The sequence below is a fragment of the Pleuronectes platessa genome, chromosome 1 (genome assembly GCF_947347685.1).
Source record: "Pleuronectes platessa chromosome 1, fPlePla1.1, whole genome shotgun sequence".
Lineage (NCBI taxonomy): Eukaryota > Metazoa > Chordata > Actinopteri > Pleuronectiformes > Pleuronectidae > Pleuronectes > Pleuronectes platessa.
In genome coordinates this window covers 12825400-12847923 of record NC_070626.1, presented here as the reverse complement: position 1 = coordinate 12847923, position 22524 = coordinate 12825400, and the positions used below count along the sequence as shown (strand labels likewise).

General features: G+C 41.9%; 2 protein-coding genes across 2 annotated transcripts in view; both read right to left on the bottom strand.

The window, feature by feature from the left end:
* myo5aa (myosin VAa) overlaps positions 1-3045 on the bottom strand; it is a 44904-nt gene extending 41859 nt beyond the window's left edge. The window contains exon 1 of the mRNA XM_053426430.1: positions 2922-3045. Within this exon, the coding sequence (XP_053282405.1) occupies positions 2922-2954 (33 nt within the window). The 5' untranslated portion in view covers positions 2955-3045. The remainder of the gene's footprint in view (positions 1-2921) is intronic.
* Positions 3046-8988: 5943 nt separating this feature from the next.
* On the bottom strand, positions 8989-13094 carry arpp19a (cAMP-regulated phosphoprotein 19a). Its single transcript, XM_053423850.1, has 3 exons — positions 12880-13094; positions 11918-12040; positions 8989-10513 (listed from the first exon to the last, which is right to left on the bottom strand). The coding sequence occupies exons 1-3, from the start codon at positions 12934-12936 to the stop codon at positions 10343-10345; spliced, it is 351 nt and encodes a 116-aa protein (XP_053279825.1). The 5' UTR covers positions 12937-13094; the 3' UTR covers positions 8989-10342.
* Between the last annotated feature and the right edge of the window lie 9430 nt (positions 13095-22524).

Sequence of the window (22524 nt, the reverse complement as noted above, 5' to 3'; positions counted from 1 at the left end):
TCAGTTCCCAGCAGGAAAAGGCTGCTTCTAAAGGTACAAGACTGGACGGATACTAATCCTGGTTTAACTGAGACAAAGGATCAGGAGCTGATTAGGCTAGCTCAGGTTTTAACACTGGATAATCTTATTTCAGTCAACTACACCGCAATTTCATTTCACTTTCATATGACTACAGGTTAGCACGCTGCTACTGCTGCACATTGACTTATTTAAGAATCCGAAAGAAAGAGAGGAGAATCAATACGATCTTATTTCAACAAAAGATATGAGATTAAACTGACTTCATCCAAAGATGGATGCCACAAAGTGGAGCCCAAAGATGGTTGCAATCTCTGAATATAAAAGAAAAATGACTGACAGGACATTTTCTTTTCAACTCTTCACATTTCAGCAGGTAACATGAAAGTCCTGTTCATTTCTGCTATTTAACAAATCCCCTTGGCTCTCGTTTCTCCTGCAACACCTCTGGGTGTCGGATCATTTCTGATACTGAAGGACCTTGGATGAGGGAGGTTTAGAGGTCACAAAGATCAGGGCATTGGGAGTGTGTGTGTGCGTGTGTGCGTGCGTGCAGTGTACTCTATGTGTGTGTGTTGGGGATAAAGAGTGGGACTGCAGGGAGAGGTGAAGAGTTTACAAATCTGCACAAAGTCAACAGCAGATTAGAGAGACTTCACCCTGCTAATACTGAGCTCTGAGCTTTCACTGCTGGACCGGAGTGGCCCTGGCCTGCTGTGCCTCCTCTGAACTCTCACAGGGTTTTCTCCTACTTATCAAACTGTAGGTCTCCTTCATAAATGCCTATCGCACCAATTTACCTGTAAATATACTGAATGCTACCTCTGTACTGATTTAAAAAAGGTAACTCTTCTTATAGCTACAGAAATGAAAAAGGTCTCATCATGATCTACTTATTCATCCATGTGGCTTAACTTTCTGCAAAAATGTACTCGTTCAGAGAATTAAATAGTTTTTGAGCTGTTCAGAAAAAGATCACAAAACAAATCATAAACGTGGCTCAATATTAAAACACAGGCTGGCAGCGGCAGCTATCTAGGCCGCTGCAGTGGAATGTGAGAAGTGTTTTTGCTCACATTCTCAGTAAAGCGGTCAATGGAGTCTCAGACTGCAGAAGCCTCGTCACATGATGCCCCTCATGTGAGAATCTGCTGTTTCTCTGCTCAGCTGGGTAGACGCAGCATGACGCCAAGATTTAGAGACCTTAGCCCCCGCTGGAGAGTTGGGTGGGGAGGACCCTCGACAGTCTCACGGCACCCGGTGATCTGCCCTAACTCACTGGCTCTCGGCACAAGTAGCGTGCCTGTGATTGCCAGAGATCAGAGTCTCTTACTAAGAAGCTATGATGCCGGCCAGCACCTAATCACATTAGTTTAGTCAGACCTGATACCTTCACTTGTGCAGGTTATGTCAGGATGGCAGAATGGAGGCACATGTCAGCAAACAGCCGAGATTTTTTAGTGCAGACAAAAGGAATAAATTCTGATACCAGACACAGATGGATTCAGTTCTGTTACACAACCTCTTAATTCACTTTGAAATTTCATTTGTTTCTGATTCAGTTTGAGATATTTTAGTTGCAAAACTTATTTCAATGGATGTGAAAAGATTCTCAGACGAGTCAAACTGTAAAATGTACAAGGAACTCTCTAACCTGGTGCATTAATAAAATATGATATACTATCAATTTTTGATTCAATATGAGTGCAGAGGGTTTGGTGCAGAGACAACAAGCTCAAGTCAACAAAACCTAAATAGGTTCAAACTAAATCAATTGTTTGACCCTGTTTCACACTTTGCTGCGATTCTCGAACAAAGCTTTTCTGCATCACGTAGGGATAAACTCTAAATAAATCCACTGTGTGTGGTGCGATGCTTTGTTTCACTTCTGCAGGTTAGGGACAACCTCACTGAACTGTTCACATGATGGTAAAATGCAGTGAGGTTCTATTAATGAATGAGGCTTTGGAAGCCATCAACATGCTTTAAACCACCCTGTTGGGGCAAATGTCCACATGTGAACATGGAGAACTGGATGTTCTTCCATGGAGTTTGTTCCAGATAACTGACCTGTGATGTCTCTTTAAACAGTTTCAGAGATATATGTGGTATTGTGTATTTCACCTCCTATATGCATATCTTTCATATACATCTTTGCTCTTGTCCGGCTTTTTCACTGACTTCAGAGTTTTTATATAGGACCAGACATCTGCGTGTGGACCTGCCGTTACCTTCAGTGGAGCAGCTTCTGCCATGTTTAATGTATTGCATGGACAGATCTCCTTGCAGAAGGATGGCTACACCAACTACAACATGGTTAAAGCTTCATTACATGTAAATATGCTAAAAGTTTGATCTTAGGATTGGATCATTTAACAGGAGACCTACTGAGTGTAATCAGAAAACCCAGCCCTAAATTAGTGACACTCAAATGTTAGCTCCCATTCTGCAACTCAAATCAGGCAACAACAGCAATACAGATGATAAAAAAGCTAATATAAGCCCCTGCAACACAAATGTGCCACCCTGTATCTACATGTACGTGTGTGATATGTTACGTTACCGATTGAATTTTCACAAAGTGAAACAAAGACTTAGTTGTTGTTCAGATTGAGGCTAAAATTGCGAATGGAAAGCTCTTATACTGATTTCAGTGACATAACAGATGAATCCTGAAGAAGGGTGTGTCAGGACCGGGAGCACCAAACTCAAGAACAAAACTTACAGACCACTCGTCACATATCTGCAGACTGTATGAGCTAAAAAGAGAAAGTGGCTCTTCTGTTTGCTTTGATTCTTCTGTAACAGCTTCACACATCACATGCTGTATCTGCTACATATCTACTGAATTAATCAATGTAGGAAGGGGATAGGAAATTAAAAACATAAAAGCAAAAACTTACTTCAACAAACATATACTCCAACTCCCGGTTCATCGTGATTCAATATGGAGCCTCTAGCTCATGCTGTGAGTCTGCTGGTTTCTGGGTGACTCCAGCCACAAGTCAGAACACTAACTGATCGAGCGCTGAGCTCCAGAACTCGCTGAGGGATGAAACCGTTCCATTGTGTGTGCAGAAATGAGCAGCGCTCACTGACGTTCCCCAAAGTTCCTCGCCCTGTGACAGATGACTGGCCATTCATGATGTCTATCTTGTTTGTGAGCCTCCCTCCCCTATCACATGAGTTCTGAAGCAGTCAGACGCTTAACAGCGAGCAAACAGCACTTTTCCCCAAAACCACAGACATTACTCCAAATAACCGTGTGACAGACGACACAAGACACGCAATAAGAGCATGTGTCAGTGGTTTAGATAAGAGCAACTTCTTTGTGACGTCTGTAGGACGCTTTGAGCAATTCTAATTCCTAAAAACTAATATCCGTTTCTGTTCGCTATCTGTTACATTCGCTTAGACATCATAATACTTGGAATCTCTATATCGTCAAAAAATTCTTTGTGCGTCTGCCTTGGTTTGTCCATCTGTGTTGGAAAGGCAATGACTACTGGTGAGCATATACAACAGGACTGCAGAATTACTTTAACCATGTTATCTCAGTAATCTAATGCACATGTTCTAAATTAGAGCATAGAGAAAATAAAAAATAGCCACAGGCATTAGATAATGTAAGATTCACCACCTAATGCTTACCTAACTTTTCTGTTACATACTGTAGCTACATAAACTCGTTTCGTAGTATGAAATGTATTCAGATATCAAATTGAATTTCTTTTTGCTGAGAATTAGAACCTGATTGATTCTCCTGCTGTCCAATAAACAGGCAGATATGAGCCTTTCACAGACATTGGTATCAGGGTTTATGTTGGAAAACTTCTGTTTTACAGAATAAACAATCCAAACAAGATAAACATGAATGTTATCTTCCTAATTCAAGTTCTATATATTGTTGTATTTTTCTTTGTTATTTATAGTTATTTATAATAAAGTTTATGGGTTAAGTGTAAAATATCAAGCCTAAATTAAATTTCTATGTCCGTCTCCCTTTTTATTCTCCAATATCAGTATCGGCTTTGGCCTCCAAAATCTATATTGTTAAGACTTTACTGAGAATTCTGCCTTTAGTTCCATCATAAAATTACAAATCTTTTTTACAAATATAATCTTCGAAAATATATATAATTTGTAATTTCACAGCAGCTTTTTACCATGTGATTCGATTAGATATGAACTTAAGCCAGTTCTCCTTGAAATCATTCTATCATTCAAATGTTATTATTATTTTTTGGGAAGACTTTTACTACTGAATTCAATATTTAATTTGGGTTTCAACACTGGAGGAGGACCTGGGGATTGAAACCACCGACCTTCTGATTAGTAGACAACTTGTTCTACTTCCTGAGCCACAGCTGCCACCATTATGTGACCAGAGGTCCAATATACGGTTGATTTGTAGTTTAGGAAAACTTGTTGTTGATTTCAATTTTCGCTTGGAGATTTGGTTGTGCTGAATGTGTTTGTCTTGCAGTACAAATATATTTTAAGTGCTGTGTTTCAATTATCATGGACACAAAATCATGAAAGAAATGTTTTGTGACATAAGTAATACTTCGATATCACTCTCATGTGTACATATAAAATATGAAGATGAGCCAACTGTGAAAAAGTATAAACTACAGATTCTACCAACTCCTGCGAATGACTGACAGTCTACTATAACAGACAGATCAAAGCTGTCTGAAGAGCAATCACAGGAAAATGCTTTCTGTAGGATCCTACATAGTAAGTTCGTGAAATATTTAGGACATCTGCAGAAAAAACCTTTTCTTTTCAGCCTAGGTTCAGGAATAAATGTTAAATATAGTACTACTAAAATTACTGGAGATGCTCTCTGATTGTGTTACAGCAAAACAAACCTTTAAAAGCAAACTTGAGCTTATGTGTGGAAGAACCTTTCCAGCTTCGACTCACTTCCATCTCCAGGGGAATAGACTTCCATCTCCTCTTCCTTCCTAGACGGTCTCTTGTGCATTCAACACCTCTGACTATAGTGTTGACACTGATTATTTCTTACTTTTTTAACTCAAAGTGGATGGAAGAGACAGACTAAAGGCTACTGAAAAGTCTTCACCTCTGACTCAACTCTCTTTATACTGGTTTTCAGGTCAAAGAGGAGCCAAACCAGGGCTGAAACTAATGGTCTGTATTTGAGTGTGTGTGCATGTGTGTGTGTGCATGTGTGCGTGTGCGTGTGCGTGTTAACCCAACATCTCGGACCTACTCAATAAGCTTCTATAAGGCTGACTCCCACACACAAAGGGCAGAGTGTTTTTAAAACCATGCGTTGGAAAAGTAAATCACAGAGAGGGTTCTGACATCAGAGGCAGACTTCTGAAACAGACTCGACTATTCAAAGCAGGAAGTAACTTTAGGTCTCCCAGCCACACTGACCCATGTATCCAAAGTCTCCTCTGTTCAAACCATTTAACACCCAACAGGATTCTCATGGTATTTGGACAGACAAATTAAAAGCTGGCAACAAGCAGAGGATATTTGGCATCTAAATATTGTTTTGAATTCTTGTCTTCAAATTGAGGCAGAAAATCCTGATTTCTCTTAAAACTATAGGGGTGCAACTCGTGATTATTTTACACACAGACTTATCAAATATCACACTGTAAGTCAGACAAGTCTTTTATTCAGGTGTTCCGGACATATTGCACAGTAATGAGGTGTTTGACCTTTGACACGTGAAATATAATCAGTTCATCTTTGAAGGACTGATCAGAATTTAAGGAATTGCAGACTTCATGTTCAAGAGGCCAAGAACATGTTTTGTGAGGACACCGCAACATTGACCTTTGACCTCCAAAATCTAATCAGTTCATTGTGAATGTTTGTACCAAATTTGAACACCAATCTGTGTTTTTATTTTTCTCTCTCCTTAAAGGGGTGAGGCTCGACTGCAGAACTGCACCACAGAGGCAATTCGCTGACACAGGGTTCAAACCTGTGTCATCTGGTTTAAAGACAACATGTTTGACGAGAAGTCACAGGAAGACCACAGGGGTTCAGGGGGCTGGATAACTGAAATACACTGTGGTTCTGCAGTTTGGGTGCATATTTAAAAAGAAAATTCAGTCGCAAATATCATAATAACACATACTGTCACGTTTTGTACTCCAGCACAGCCGTTATTCAAGCTGAAGACACCAGCTGTCACAGAGGAAGATTGGTGACTCATCTCCCTCCCTCCACACACACACACACACACACATACACGCTGAGAGAGACAAACACATCCTCTGTTTCCCATTTCCAGTCATAAAAATACTACAGTAGCTGGAGCATCAACACTGGTGACCTTGTGCGTGTTCAGTGCAGCATCCGAGCTCATCATTAGCAGCAGTGTCATGCTCTCCTCAGTGAGCCACACTGAGGCTGCAGGGCCCCGGATGCTAAAGGGAAGGGAGGATGCTACAACTGTCCGGATGCTGCGACGAGCGCAGCATCTCAGAGAGGTACCCAACCTGCCCACATCCCGAATGACAAACACAGACCAGCCACAGCAACAACGTGAGGAAGTAACGAGAGGCTGTAAAGATGCACAGAATTCACCTAAAGCCAAATATGATGCTTCTAAAAGCGTAAATCTGGAGCGTCCATGATGGCTGGCACCGCCTTTGTATCATCATCATCCCAGCGCCCTTGCTGGCAGTGCGGGGAGGGCAGAGGACCCGGGAGACGGGGGCTGTGTACATTACGAAGGCCCCGGAGAAGAGATCATCTAGTTATGGAGATAATGGACAATAATAATAAATGAACAGATAAATAACGGGGGGGGGGGGGGGGGGGGGGGGGGGTCGCATCTGTTATCGTTTTCTCAGCGGAACCAGCTCAGCGCTGAGCTCACGTCTCATTTCGACAGATTCATGCACAAAGGCTTTTAAATGAGGTTTCAGGAGCGTTTTCATTCATTTACTGCCAACATACACACATACGCATAAAAAGGTTCACGCACGCGCGCTCACTCACGCACACACACACACACACACACACACACACACACACAGAGACAGATTTGACGTCCTCCTCTCCGCCTTCTTACTGTGAAAATAAGCAGCACATTTGAACAGGTCGCTCTCACCGCAGCGGCTGCTAGCCGTGTATAGCCCGCATGCTAACAGGCTGTGTACACTTGTCTTTACCTTGGTGTACAGCTCCGACGCTGCCATTGCGGCCACCGGCTATGTCCTTTCTCCTGCTCCTCCGATATGGACTGACTCTCCCGCAGCTCCCCGCACGGCCCGGGCCCCGGTGCGTGTGCTCATAAAGCAGGGGCAGGACTCCTTAGATGCCTTTGTGGCCGCCGTTGCTGCTGCTGCTGCCGCTGCTGCTGTGGGGCTCAGCGAGAAGATGCGTCTCTCATCGCCATGATAACTTGTCCTGAAACGCTGCTCCAGGCTGCTGCCGTCTCACTTTGCATTGTGGGTATGATGGATGAAGTGATTCAGCCAAACACAGCGACCCTGCTGCTGCTGCTGCTGCTGCTCCCTGGTAACTGCGCCACCCGGCGGACAAGCCTGCGTAATACACCAACAACAACATCCTAAGAAAAGATTTGTCTTTTTATTCATACGCCAAACAAAAAAATATGTGTGTGTGTGTGTGTGTGTGCATACAACCATATATATTGAACTAAGAAGAATTTTTACATGAAATTAAAACATGAACACACACCTTTTCATTATTGTTTATTCTTGTAAAATTTAATTTGTATATCATTTTTATAATGGCTCTATTTCTCAATAGACAAAATATAAGATATATTTTACATTTCATATTACATCATACAAATTTATTTCTTTTTTTAATATATGCATTGTGTTATGTAGGTGTCTTCTCCTCTGCATGGGGCGGTATATCTTACAATATATGTATATGTATTGTTATTTTATCATCATCCTCTAAGTTATTATTTTGTAGTTGTCTGACCCTCTGTGATGATCCTGTGTCTATCCTGTGTCTGCTCTGTCTGTCAAAGCACTTTGTAAACCTCAGAGAGCATCTCCACCTGTACCAGATGATTAACCAGCTGAGGGCTGATAGCTGATAGATCCTCTGGTTCAAAAGGCAGCAGCCGAGCTGCCAGAGGAGAGACACCAAGGGATCTCACGGGAGACACACGGGAGAGACGCGAGGGAGAAACAAAGAGACACATGGACAAGACAGAGCTGAAAAGCCAATATGCCCGGCAGACAGTGCTGGCAAGTTTAAGTTTAATGTTGAATTTGTTTTCTCGTGTGTTGGAAAAATAAAAGAAAGCAACTGGTTTGTCTCTTGCTGTTGTGGTGAGACCCCGGTGGCAGATTTAAAGCTGCCACATGTCTTTGTGGACATGCATAATCCAAGAAATGTATCTATATTTCTGTTGAAACAAGTACATTTCTATGAATACAATTTTTTTTAACTAACTTTTCAGATGTCACTTCATGACTTACAAAACTAAGTTATTTATTGTGGCAAACTGAATGGGTATACTGATCTTTCATCGAACCCTTATGGAGGTTTAGATATATACATGGAATGCATATAAAGTCTCTTTAAATATGTTTGGAGCCCATCAAAAGAGAGGTTGATTCACGTCATTTTTGACTTTCTGCTGTCAAATATGACAGAATTTGGCTTATGTCATATTTCAATCAGCCATTACAAATATACAAAATCTCAAAGAACTCCAGTCTCAATTATCATTTTGACTGGAGTTATATATTTGGCGCTTCGGATAATCTTTATCAATAATGGCCACAAAACTGGTCTAACAATCACATAATGGAATATATAATTAACGTGATTGCAATGTTGTCTTTGCCTGGGAAAGTTTTTCCCCGTCTCAGTTTTCAAAGCATTGTAAAAGAAACATTACGTCTGTAATCTTTCAATTGAACTTTTCATCTTAAACATACAAAAGGTCCTAAAACACATCAATATATCACACACAGGACACAAAAATTAAACATTTGTGCAAAACTATTTTATTTACAAAACAAAATGGCATAAAGTGACAGCAGGGCAGTCACATACATGCACAGCTCAGACGGATGTAGTGCTAGCTTAGATTTACCACATGACAGGTAAACTTCATCCAGTCAGCAAGGACCCTTGAAAAGCACTACAGGGGGCCAATTTAAAGATAAAATGACTTTAATGTATGAGTATAGAAGATCCCCCCCCCCCCCCTCGAAATGAATGACCATAATTCATTAAACTCCTTGTTCCCAATGCCAAGAGAGGCTCCCAGTAATTTTTTAACAATAGATTTGTTGCTCACACAGCAGAAAGACTGGTCCCTACTGACAGGAGCTTTCAGGTCCTGTATACCCCACTACCAGCACGGTTATGAGTCACTCATGACAACTTGGAACTAGACATTTTGACCCAAGGAGAGGACGGGGTCGTCCTGAGGCTGAAATGCTTGGCACATCACAGATAGAGTGCAAAGTTTCAACAATACATTTCAGAGTGAAGCCCACAATGGCATCCCCTTCTTTTGGTTTCAATATGTTTTGAATGAACCATAGATCTGCCACTGAGATTTGATGTAGCACCAGAGATTTTTTCAGCATGTTTATATGTCTGCACATGTCAGCACCTTCATGAATTGAGCTCAGTGAGATACGCCTTAAGGAGCCCTACATCATATATGCAGTTCTTTCTTGATGACACTGTGGCCTTCACCTAATGGTCCCCCCCTCCCCCTTTCACAATCATAGTGTTAACAAAACTGAGCTTGGCCTCTGGATTACTATACTCAATCAATCACTCAAGCCTATTGACAGCATAATTTAGAATAAGGACATACAGTGAATGATACAAATATGATGTTAAACTTTCTAAAAGGCTGACGTCTGCCCCTGTGCCGAACAAAAGCAGACACACACACATGCACCCATACATACGTACACACTCCTGTGTGGAATCCTGATGTATATACCAAAAGCCCTCTAACCACTCAAGATGCAGCTTTTGCTTCTTGCCCCTCTCTTGGGGCAGTAAACGCTGTGGTATCGATCATCCATCCCTCGTACAGAAGAGTCACAGTACGTTCATCACACTCACACTTGGATGTCCTGTCTTTCAGTGTATGATAATACATGGAAGTAATGAAAAAATTTAAAAGGATCAGCCAGCCGAATCACTGAGTGGTAGGAGTGGGACTTTATCGAGATGGGTCCAGGCAGACGCTGGGGACAGGTGGAACTGTGGGAGAGAGGGGGGCGGGAGAGGTAATGTTACAGCTCTGAGACTTGAGTGGAAAGGGTTAGGGCTGGGAGGTACTGCAGGAGATGTCAGGGCTGCGGGTGCATCAGCCTGCCAGTTTACTGGCGACCAGTGAGGGTTTCCTTTGGGGCAGGTCCTGGGGGGTGGGGATGTGGTCCCCTGTGATCTCGGTCTTCTCTGGTGCAGCTGTTGGCAACTGTTTGTTCTTTATCTTGGCTTTAGCCATGTTGTAGTCTCCTGAGTCAAAGTACTTTTGCTGTAGAGAGACATAAAACTCACATTTTAAACAGAACTGTGAGAAATGAACAGCACCACTGATTAATGCAAACAGTTAATAGTGAGTTTTCAATTTGATAAATGTCAGCAAAGAAAAACTATTTACATTGCATGTTCACTCGATTATTTTTTGTGCAAATTTTTCTTATTACATCATTGTAATTTCTTTGTAAAAACTATTTTCATTTTTATTCTATTAATGTTTTTATTTGTCTCAATTCTACTGTCCATCTAAACTTTATCTAGATGGATAGTTTCCCCGCAAACATTTTCACTCATTCATGTTGTTCAAACTGACAATAATCATCTTGAATGATCTTGAGAAATGAACTGAGTATACAGTATGTAACATATACAGGTTTGCTAGTATCTTAAGCCCATTTTTCAAGCTAGTCTTGCTTATAATTAACTAGATGGTTACATTCACTGCAAGACAGCAAATGGCAAAAATTTTCATCTTATTTTGAACATACACTGTGGAGTTTCCCGATTGACTGGCTGCACTTTGGAGCATTGGACTTTTGTTTTGGTCCTGTTTGAATCATTCACACAAAAGGAGACATGTAACGACATACACAATTTTGTGCCAACAAACGCATCGAACAAGTCTGCTCGCAAGTGAACTGTTGTAAATGCTTTGGAAGCGGAGGAAACACTCAGTGTGTTTATTAACCTGGAAGATACAGACCATGGATTTTAGTTGAAATCACTGAATTTAAACAACTTCTATTTGTTTACGACAAGCAGCACCACAGGGCAGTGACAGTAGGTAAGCCCTTTAGGCAAGATAAATTAATTATAACTTCAGTTATGTGTTTCTGCTGGCGAGGAAGCAAAGATTTCACTAAGTCATGAAATCAGACAGAACCCTCATTTGAGAGGCAGCAGCAGTGTTTTATTGATATTTTCATTTGACATGAACAGTGATTTTAACGACCGTCCATAAACACTGTATATAGCATAATAAAACATCTAATACCTCTAACCCTCATTGCCAATTAAAATGAGGTACACTTAGGACAAATTAATCATCTAAAACTATACCTGCAATATATATCGTCATTGTGAAGGTTAAAAAGTCCAGGCTTTGGTAAAGCAGTAGCGCTGACGATTCAACTTTATGATCATTTGCAAATTGCAGCTGGCGGTGTGGTTATTTTTAACTATATCATACTGTGAGGTATGTTTTTTGTTATTATTAAAGATTTATTCTACTTACGTTAAGCAAATTACATTTGAAATTATCTATTAAGTGAACCTGGAGCTATTTCATGAAGCAGCATGGATTCTGATATGCCCTGAAGACTCAGTGTGATGACACAAGACAAGAATGTCAGTGTCCTCTGGTGAAGTCTGATTGTTTAGCAGAAAAGAGATAACTCACCCCTTTTTGGAGGCGCTTGCGAAGCAGATCCGATCCTCCAGGTTTATTTCCTAAGTTCGGGTATCTGGACTTCAGTTTAGCCTCCTCTACCTTCTCCGGGCTGATCACTTTCTCCTGGACCTCCTGAAGACGAGCATGAGGCTGTGAGATGACTTCATACTCCAAAAGCACAGTTACTGCACAACAAGTGAGCACATTCAGCAGGTGCCTCCAGACTCCCACTGAAATATGTGGCAGGTGATGGCACTGCAGTATAGAAATAACCTGGCAGACTCCATATCAGACCTCCACACACGTTTACTACAACATCATCTGAATTAGATCTGTGCAATATAATACTTAACTCAACTGATTTAACAACGTGTGTTTACCATTCACCTGTCAGGTTGAAATGAGCATTACATAGGTTGTGTGGGCTTCATGTGTTCAGTGGTCGTTTGGCATTAATGCTAACATGCTAACCCTTACACTTACTGCTTAAACCTTATACTGACAACATTACGGACAACTTTGATTGTTAACTAGCAGAGAAACGGTGGTAACCACTGGGAGCTGACAATAATACTGCTGTTTCCGAACACAGTGCACACATTTGTGGATTTGAGCTAGGCTAACGTGAGCAGCTGAGCTAACCGTAGCCGATGAATTGCCAGTGTGTGAATGTCATGACAGTTAGCCTGGCGGCTGGAGAGCTGCTAACATTAGCTCGTGACAGCTCTGACATTTGCACCAACCACCTGCAACATTCGCTCCGTTATCAGCCCGAGGAACGTCTGAGCAGCTAGCCGCTAACGCAGTGTCGTTACGCGGGTGGATTAATAGCCAGGGCGCGGTGGCTAGCTTTGGCTGGTGCGTTAATAATGGAGAGCGCGGGGTAACAAGGCTAACATGGCTAACGTAGCATTCGCTTTAATAAAGTCAGTGCCGCTGCGGCTCGATGTCCTCCAACGCTGCACTGCTACCTTCTCATCCACCGATGTGTCCTCGGCCGTCTGCGTGTCTTCGTTATCCCCGGACATGTTGACAGTTATCCCGCTCTCAAGCCAGAGAAGTGCTCACCAGGCGGACGAGAGATCCACACAAACACACACATACACACTGAGCCCCGGCTCGAGCTTTCCCTACCCAGACGCGTCACCGCCGCCAAGCTGCTGCTCCAGCAAAACACATACGTCACCTGCGGAGTCACCAAGTGCGCTCACTGTCACCGTGCACGCGCACACTCAGTGCAGGGATGGGATTTGCGTTGCGTAACGTGCTGATCAGCTGTTGGAGCCCAGCTCAGTTTGAGGAGGAACAATTCTGCACCTATCAACGCGGGATCACGACTTTTCTCCTGTTTTTCCAAACGTGTACAAGCAATGTAAAACAATACATAAATTAAATTAAATTAAATTAAATTAAATTAAATATAAAAACAATTAAATTAAATTAATTGAAAATACTACGAAAAATACTGCACGCATATCCTGCGCAGAACCCCACTGCGCATATCCTGTGCAGAAGCCCATTGCGTGCGCAGTTTTTTTTTTCTTTTTTTTTCTGTTTTTATATTTAATTAAATTAGTAGTGTAAGATATTTTGCAAGTAACAAGTAAATTTCTTGAAGATGGGAAAGAATGGGAACTGAACCCGAGTCTTTCTGGTTGAAGCACAAGCACTCTACCGACTACGCCACACCGCCTGCTGATTGCCACAAGGAACGAAGCACTGTAAGAAGATAGACAAATTGTCGTGTGTGTCCTTGCACGTGCAAAGATAGACCCCTAGTGGTGCTCAAGCACCTGCCCTTTTGCCCTGGATGAGAAAAGTGCCCCTTCTGCTGGAGCCCAATTTTTTCTTCATTCATCAATATTTAACAATAAAAATAACTCTCTGTCATCAATTCCCCCCAAATGTGTTTTGATATCTGACTGGGCATTTATTTGAGTTCTTGTGAGAATTTCACCCCGACATGCTCACAAAACCCTGCCGTGCCCCTCCTCCTCCTCCTCATGCGGCGCTGAGGCCAAACGGCTGCAGCCACTTCTTCTCTGACCCGTAGCATCAGACAAACAGGTAATGACGATGTTTGTGCATTCCTCCGATGTTGTTTGGTGATAAATGCGCTGCTGAAAACATTACGTTGCAACTGGTCCGACGTTTCCTAAAAAATAAACAATCCGTAATTTCAAAGCCTTGTCCAGCTGTTTACTGACGTTTGTCATGTCTAATGAAGAGAGAGAGAGGGAGAGAGATACAGGTAGACAGACAGACAGACAGGCCGATAATGTAAAGGCAGATTTACTGTTCTAAAATTAGACAAGTTCACTAGTTTTGTTTCATTTAAAATCGTAATTATTGAAATGAAAGGTAGGTCTTAAGTTGAGCTACATGACAGACTGGTGAGGTAAATTGTGGTATATTATTAGTGTAATGCTGCTTATGCTTCAACTCTTTCAGTTGGCCTTGTGTTGTCTGTTTTTGCCTGTTATTCATTTATTTATTCAATTTGATTATTTAAGTTAGTTTGTTAACAAAAATAAATATATAAGTTGAAAATATCCTACTGTGTTATTTATTTATTATTATTATTATTTTTAATTTCATAAATCATTTTTGCGATGGGTACCCTTTTTTGGGGGTTTGAGCACCTGCCCCCCAAAATGTCTGCACGTGCCTGGTGTGTGTTTGTGTCATTCTATGCTGCTTATGATACACACTTCAGAGAAAATATTTTCTACATTACTACATATCCTTGACAGCCTTACTTAAAAGTTACTTTTATATTTTTGGATTTTAGATACTGGATGATTTAACATGCTTTAACCCTTGTGTGGTGTTCGGGTCTGTGGGACCCGTTTTCAATGTTTGCTAAAAGAAAAAGTATGCGATTAATAATTTGTTCAACCTCAAACTCATTGGCCTTGGCTCATTTTCTGTGATGAACATATAAAAGAACATATTTTCAATGACTGATTGGTTATGTTTATGCCCCTGTCCATTTGTTTGTGAACAAGATTACAAAAAAACTGTTTTATTGGTGGAAGGATGTTGTATTAGTCAGGGAACAGTTAATAAAATTTTGATGTGGATACCGACCGGGAGATGCATTGACGATATATTTTCCCTTTAAAATGGTTAAATCATAGCCTGACGTTGTCAGACTCACAATTCTAGTCAGAATGTGAGTCTGAGACCGCTCCATTGGGCTGTGATTATGGGGCGTGTTTCAACTGACCAGGAAGTAAAATTCTTCTTCGCTCAATTGGATAGACCTACAACCAATAAGAGCAACGTAGTATGTGACGTATGCTAAGCAACGCATTGTGAGTTATTTACTAACGCCGGGTTCACACCGGACGCTTTAGCGCAGCGCCAAGCCTTAAATAACAGCTGGCTCCCATCCACTCCCATGTTAAAACTTTGTGCCGGTCACACCGGAGGCTGAAGCACCGCGAGGCAGCCTTGGCACAGCGCGGTGCTTCAGCCTCCGGTGTGACTGGCACAAAGCCGTGCAGCGATCTACTGGATCAACGGGTGATATTATTAGCGCTGCCCGGCGGTTCAGCGTCGCTTCAGTGTCCGTTGTGAACAGCCAAGCGCCGGGGCGATAGGGATTAGCGCGGTGCTTTGGCGTCGCCTCCACATTCTGTGTTCCTCTTTCAAAATGAATGCGTTGTCGATGTCTTCTAAAACAGACTCAATGGCATCTACACATCTCAGCTCTCCAGTGGCAGGCATGTTTGTTGAAAACGAATTCAACCCAAGGGCACTTTGATGACGTGGTTGATTACGTCACCGTTGATCATCTGTCAATCATTGTATAAAGTCCGCCCTGACAATCTGATTGGCCCGGTCGGGCATAATTTTTTCCCAACGGAGCGACTCCAGACCGAACCGCCCGACCTAAAATGTTGTGGGCGGGGCTAAGTTCGTCTGGCATCCAGGCTATCAGATCGCACCATCCTTCGCTATTTGAGCCACAGTGGACTTCATGAAAGACGACCGTGGAGGACACCACTGTTGAAAGCAAATATAAAAAAACGAGACTGGAATTTGCCAAAATGCATATGGACAAGCCACAAAGGTTCGGGGAGAATGTCCTTGGGACAGATGAGACAACACTGCAGCTTTTTGGCAAGTCAAATCAGCTACATGTTTACAGACACAAAAATTAAGCATGCAAAGAAAAAAACACTGTACCTACTGTGAAACATGGAGGAGGCTCGGTTATGTTCTGGGGCTGCTATGCTGCATCTGGCACAGGGTGTCTTGAATATGTGCAGGGTACAATGAAATATCAAGACTATCAAGGCATTCTGGAGCAAAATGTACTGCCCAGTGTCACAAAGCTTGGTCTCAGTCGCAGGTCACGAGTCCTCCAACAGGATAATGACCCAAAACACCCAGCTAAAAACACCCAAGAATGACTAAGAGCAAAACATTGGATTATTCTGATGTGGCCATCTATGAGCCCTGATCCAAATCCTATTGAACATCTGTGAAAGGAGCTGAAACATGCAGTCTGGAGAAGACAACCTTCAAACCTGAGACAGCTGGAGCAGTTTGCTCACGAGGAGTGGGCCAAAATACCTGTTGACAGGTGCAGAAGTCTCATTGAGAGTTACAGAAATCGCTTGATTGCATTGACTGCCTCAAAATATAAAGTTAAGGGTACCATCATTTTTGTCCAGGCCATTTTCATTAGTTTGTTTTTCTAAATAATTCTGTTGAACCACAATTCAAAAGCAATGTCTGATTTTCATTAGCTATTTTCAGTAAATTTTTATTTATTATTACTTTGTCAGTTTCAAGTTATTTCAGTGACCATTGTGGGTTTTTCTTTGGAAGGGTACCAACAATTTTGTCCATGTGTGTTGTCGTGGCAATTAATAATAATCCCACTTTAGCAAGGAGGAAACGAGACACAATTCTCTTACAGTATTGTCACACTTTAATGCTCGAGCATGGTACATACAACAGAGTTGAGTTTGTCATATGCACCCAGACAGAAGACAGTGGTTTGTATTTATACATTTGGCTAACCCCACCCATTCGGGAGGGGGTTGTTAAAACAGTTGATGACACAGGAAAAGCAGCACTTCAAACATCTTCAAGCTCCTCCTAGAGAGGAACAAACTTATCGATCAGCCTCTTTGATATAAAGGAAATAGTTGACCGATATCCTGTCCCCTGCTCTCAGACCCCTGGAGTGTAGTGTCTACAACCACCACAAATCCCCCGTGCTGTAAGGTCTTTGTTAGGTGAATTTGTGGGTGAGAAAGTCATTAGAATATCAGTTGGTCGAGCAACATCCTGACTTCTCAGGGATACGTTTGCTCGCATCAAAGTAGTTCCTTACATCAACCATTTGCTTGAATAGTAAATTACTCTCACACTGTGTCCGGACTAATTAGATTACTGTGTCTGGAGTAATCAGGCCAACACTCATGCAGTCCAACAGAAAACAGCAACATCAGGTTACATTTGTTAGAGATTCAATGATGATCAATCAAAGTATACATAAACATGATTATATTATGGTCACATGTTACATTTCCCTTACAGTGTATATACACTACCGATCAAAAGTTTGGGGTCACTTAGAATTTTCCTTGTTTTTCAAAGAAAAGCACTGTTTTTTTCAATGAAAATAACATTAAATTAATCAGAAATACACTCTATACATTGTTGATGTGGTTAATGACTATTCTAGGTGGAAACGTCTGGTTTTTAATGAAATATCTACATGGGTGTGTAGAGGCTCATTTCCAGCAACTATCTTTCCAGTGTTCTAATGGTACATTGTGTTTTCTAATCGCCTTAGAAGACTAATTGATGATTAGAAAACCTTTGAAAACCCTTGAGCAATAATGTTAGCACAGCTGAAAATTGTTTAGCTGCTGAGAGAAGCTATGAAACTGGCCTTCCTTTGAGCTAGTTGAGTATCTGGAGCATCACATTTGTGGGTTACATTATACTCTCAAAATGGCCAGAAAATGAGAACTTTCATGTGAAACTCGCCAGTCTATACTTGTTCTTAGAAATGAAGGCTATTCTATGCGAGAAATTGCGAAGACACTGAACATTTTCTACAACGGTGTGTACTACTCCCTTCAGAGAACAGCACGAGTGGGCTCTAACCAGAGTAGAAAGAGAAGTGGGAGGCCCAGATGCACAACGCAGCAAGACGAGAAGTATATTAGAGTCTCTAGTTTGAGAAATTGACACCTCACAGGTCCTCAACTGGCAGCTTCTTTTAAATGGTACCCGCAAAACACCAGTGTCAACGTCTACAGTGAAGAGGCGACCCCGGGATGCTGGCCTTATAGGCAGAGTGGCAAAGAAAAAGCGATATCTGAGACTGGCCAATAAAGAAAAGATTGATATAGGCAAAATAACAGACATTGGACAGAGGAAGATTGGAACAAAATGTTATGGACAAACGAATCAAAGTTTGAGGTGTTTGGATCACACAGAAGAACATTTGTGAGACGCAGAACTAGGGTTGCAAAGGGACGGACAATTTCCGGAAACTTTCCATGGGAATATTAAGCTAGGGAATTTTGGGGAATTTTGAAAAAAAAAATACATAAATTAAACGCACTGTGCATTTCTCCATCACATGCACAGATAATTGCCAGCATCCTTCACTCTACAGCAAGGCTATTGAGGCCTGCTGTAGTGTGCAGGACTAGTCAGGTAATTTTCGATGATATTACTGGGGGAAATATATTAGCATGCTGATTGATGATTGTTCATTTGTTCATTTAGCCTATTTCTATTCATTTATCCATCAATTGTAAAATATTTTTAAAGACGATTCCAATTGGCCAACTATTTATATCTCTGGCATTGCTTTAGTGTTTTTTACAAGCTTTTTCTCATCTTATTCTACAGAACAATGCCACGTGCACTATATCATGTGTGGAGACATTTCAACCCAGCCAATGTAGAAGGAAAGGCTGTGTACATTTGCAAATAATGTGCAAAGACCTATGTTAAGAATGACACAAAGATGCAGAAGCATATAGTCAAGTGCCCAAAGTATATTCCCGTTAATTCCCGTTAATTCCCATGGAAAGTTTCCAACTTTGAATATTCCCGGAATTTTGCAACCCTATGCAGAACAGGTGAAAAGAAGCTGGAAGAGTGCCTGACGCCACCTGTCAAGCAGGGTGGAGGTAATGTGATGGTCTGGGGCTGCTTTGGTGCTGGTAAAGTGGGAGATTTGCACAAGGTAAAAGGGATTTTAATTAGGAAGGCTATCACTCCATTTTGCAACGCCATGCCATACCCTGTGGACAGCGCTTGGTTGGAGCCAATTTCCTCCTACAACAGGACAATGACCCAAAGCACACCTCCAAATTATGCAAGAACTATTTAGGGAAGAAGCAGGCAGCTGTATTCTGTCTGTAATGGAGTGGGCAGCGCAGTCACCAGATCTCAACCCCATTGAGCTGTAGTGGGAGCAGCTTGACCGTATGGTACGCAAGAAGTGCCCATCAAGCCAATCCAACTTGTGGGAGGGGCTTCAGGAAGCGTGGGGTGAAATTTCTACAGATTACCTCAACAAATGAACAGCTAGAATGCCAAAGGTCTGCAATGCTGTAATTGCTGCAAATGGAGCATTCGTTGACGAAAGCACAATTTGAAGAACAAAATTAATATTTCAAATAAAAATCATTATTTCTAACCTTGTCAATGTCTTGACTATATTTTCTATTCACTTTGCAACTCATTTTATAAAAAAAAGTGTGAGTTTTCATGGAAAAGACGAAATTGTGTGGGTGACCCCCAACTTTTGAACGGTAGTGTATATATGTATATTATCCATGCTGCTGTACAGCATGAGTCAACTGATAAGCATATTATATCATCTTATCCATGCTGTAAAGTATAAATGTGTTAATTTTCATTGAATGCTCTATCAAAGTATTATGTCTAATATTTTGTTTTAAAGGGAAGTCTGGGGCCCCCTGCTTGAGCTGCTCCCCCCGCGACCCGACCCCGGATAAGCGGATGACGATGAGATGAGATGAGATTTTGTTTTAAACATGATGTACTAAAATAACAGAAATAATGTATTTGTTTAACTCGTCTAGGTTGAATACAGACTTTTAAACTTTTAATCAAACTTTACGTTTAGATTTATATTTCAAAAACAGTTGTATGGTGCTTGAAAATAAAATGTCCTGAGTTTCTTCCTGCACATCGTCAAAAATCCTCTTTTGTGAATTGTTGTTTTTGCTTCATGGAAGAGAAGAGCGCTGCACAAATGCTGCAAAAGTCTACCATCCAGTGGATCAAAGTGGTACTAATAAGGCATGCATCTATGCAAGATTCAAGATTCAAGATTTTTATTGTCAAATGTACAACATAACATTAAGCAGTCGCTGGCAGTGAATTGCTTGAGTCTCAGGCTCTCTTCTAACAATGCTCAAGTAATTACAACATATACAATAAAATAAAATAGAAATAGTATAAAATAGAATAAAATAGAATATCAAAATTTAAAATAGAAAGTAAAGTATATATATCTAAATATGTATATAAACAGCTGAGGACAAAATAAAACAACAATAGTGCAAATATCCAAATATGTCACGGAGAGGAGTTTAAAAGTCTTATGGCCTGGGGGATGAAACTGTCTCTGAGCCTGGTGGTGCGGGCCCGGATGCTGCGGTACCGTCGGCCAGATGGCAGCAGGATCAGGATCAGCATCACTGCCTGCCTTTCCCTTTAGTCTGTCAGAGCCTGTCTCTCAGTCTGGGTTGTGGTGGTTGTGATGCTCATAAGGCCTGGTCGTCTGAGCCGACTGATGATGGCGAGTGTGAGAGAGAGAGTTTTTCTTGTGACGAGGCACATCATCAAGATCACCTCCTTTTCTTTTCTGCCCCGACAGAGTCTGACCCTCGGGACCGGCTGCTTCCTGAAGGACCCGTTTTGTGGTTGGGGCGGTAATCAGCAGGCCTGGTCCTATGATCCGACTGAGGATGTCCAGTGTGCCAACGATCATGTCGGCTGTTTGATGAGGGAACAGAGTTTTTCCTGTGAGGCGGCAAATCTTCATGCTCAATCTTCCTCTTTCTTGACCCCTCAGTTCCTCTGGTCTTGGTGGTGGTGGTGCAGTGATGTAGGTCGGTGCGGTGGGGCTGGCCGGTCTTTCTCCCCTCAGCAAGAGATGGAGGATTCTGCTGGACGGGGTTGGTAGCTGTGTACCGGGGCAGCTTCAGTGGCCCACACACAGCTGTGCCACTGCCAGAAGTCGGGATTCGCTTCTGACACATTTGCATCATTTTAAAACAGAAGCTGACACTGCAAGAAAATGAATCCTTTCATTAGATCATCCTTTCATGTATTAGACGTATTGTAAGCACCTGTACATGAACTGTATCCGCAGTAACAAAGGTACGAGTGGAATATATATAGCAAAAGATAAATTGTACATTTAAAAACATTTAACCAGATCACATTGTTGACTTACTAGAGGCTTTTATGGTCCATGTTGGCGATGTGGCGCATGCTGATGAATTTGTGCTCCAGCACCTGACGGGGTGTGATCCTTCTGTCGGGATCAAGCTGAAGCATCGCCTTCAGCATGTCCACAAACATGTGGGCGTCGGCCATCTCTGCAACTTTATCTGCAGAGTTGGCATTCCTGATGGGTCGGGTCTAAACACAAACATGTCCTCGGTTAGCTCCAGTACTGAATAAAAACCTCTCTAGGACATTCCGAGTGTTTTTCTTCTTATCTTAAAGGAACAAGCTCATGTTGAATGATCTTAAAGAAGACATACATGCAAGAGGCCGTCCAGGGAGGTTAACTTCCAAAACCTGTTCTCCATTGGCTGCTTCCCCGTCTCTTTGTGGTACTCCTCTGGTGTCTGTTCAGAAAGTGGTGGGGTTAGCAGAGTGCATCAGACTCGCACAAGCGTGTAGCGGGAACCAAATATGTTACAGCAAGGCAGACACGAGATGGAGATAGAGATATTTGAATATAACAAGCGGTTTCAGGTCGGCACCTTGAGTTTCCAGACGGAGGTGGTGGAGTCGACGTTTCTCTTGAAGAATTGTGGAGTTTTACATCCATGGTTGAGCATGGTGTCGGGTAGCTGACCCTGAGTCTCCAGGATGTATCTGATCTGAAAATACAACACAGCTTAAAATTCCACCACAGTCCAGGTGAAGTACTACTTATTTATCTTAATATTATGCACATATGTATATGTACCATTTCATATTCACCCAATCCAGGGTAGAGCAGGGCCCCGAGGTACATGGCAGCAGCAATGCAGCCCAGCGACCACATGTCTATGGCCTCTGTGAAGGGATGCCCCAGCATGATCTCTGGGGATCTGACAGAGGAGCAACAACCACGATCACATAAACCATGCAAAATATGTGCGTTGTTTTGAAGGACACCTTAATAACTCTTACTGCTACATTTGTGTGAATGGATAAAGACTTGATGTTTTTATTCTCAGTTAAAATGTTTTCTTTTAGTTAATAATAATAAAGCCATTAAGATCTGTCATGGTTCCAGATGCTCACCGGTATGGAAGGGTCTGAATGTGGGAACCCAACTTGGCAGCTGACACGTCAAACGCCAGTCCGAAGTCGAT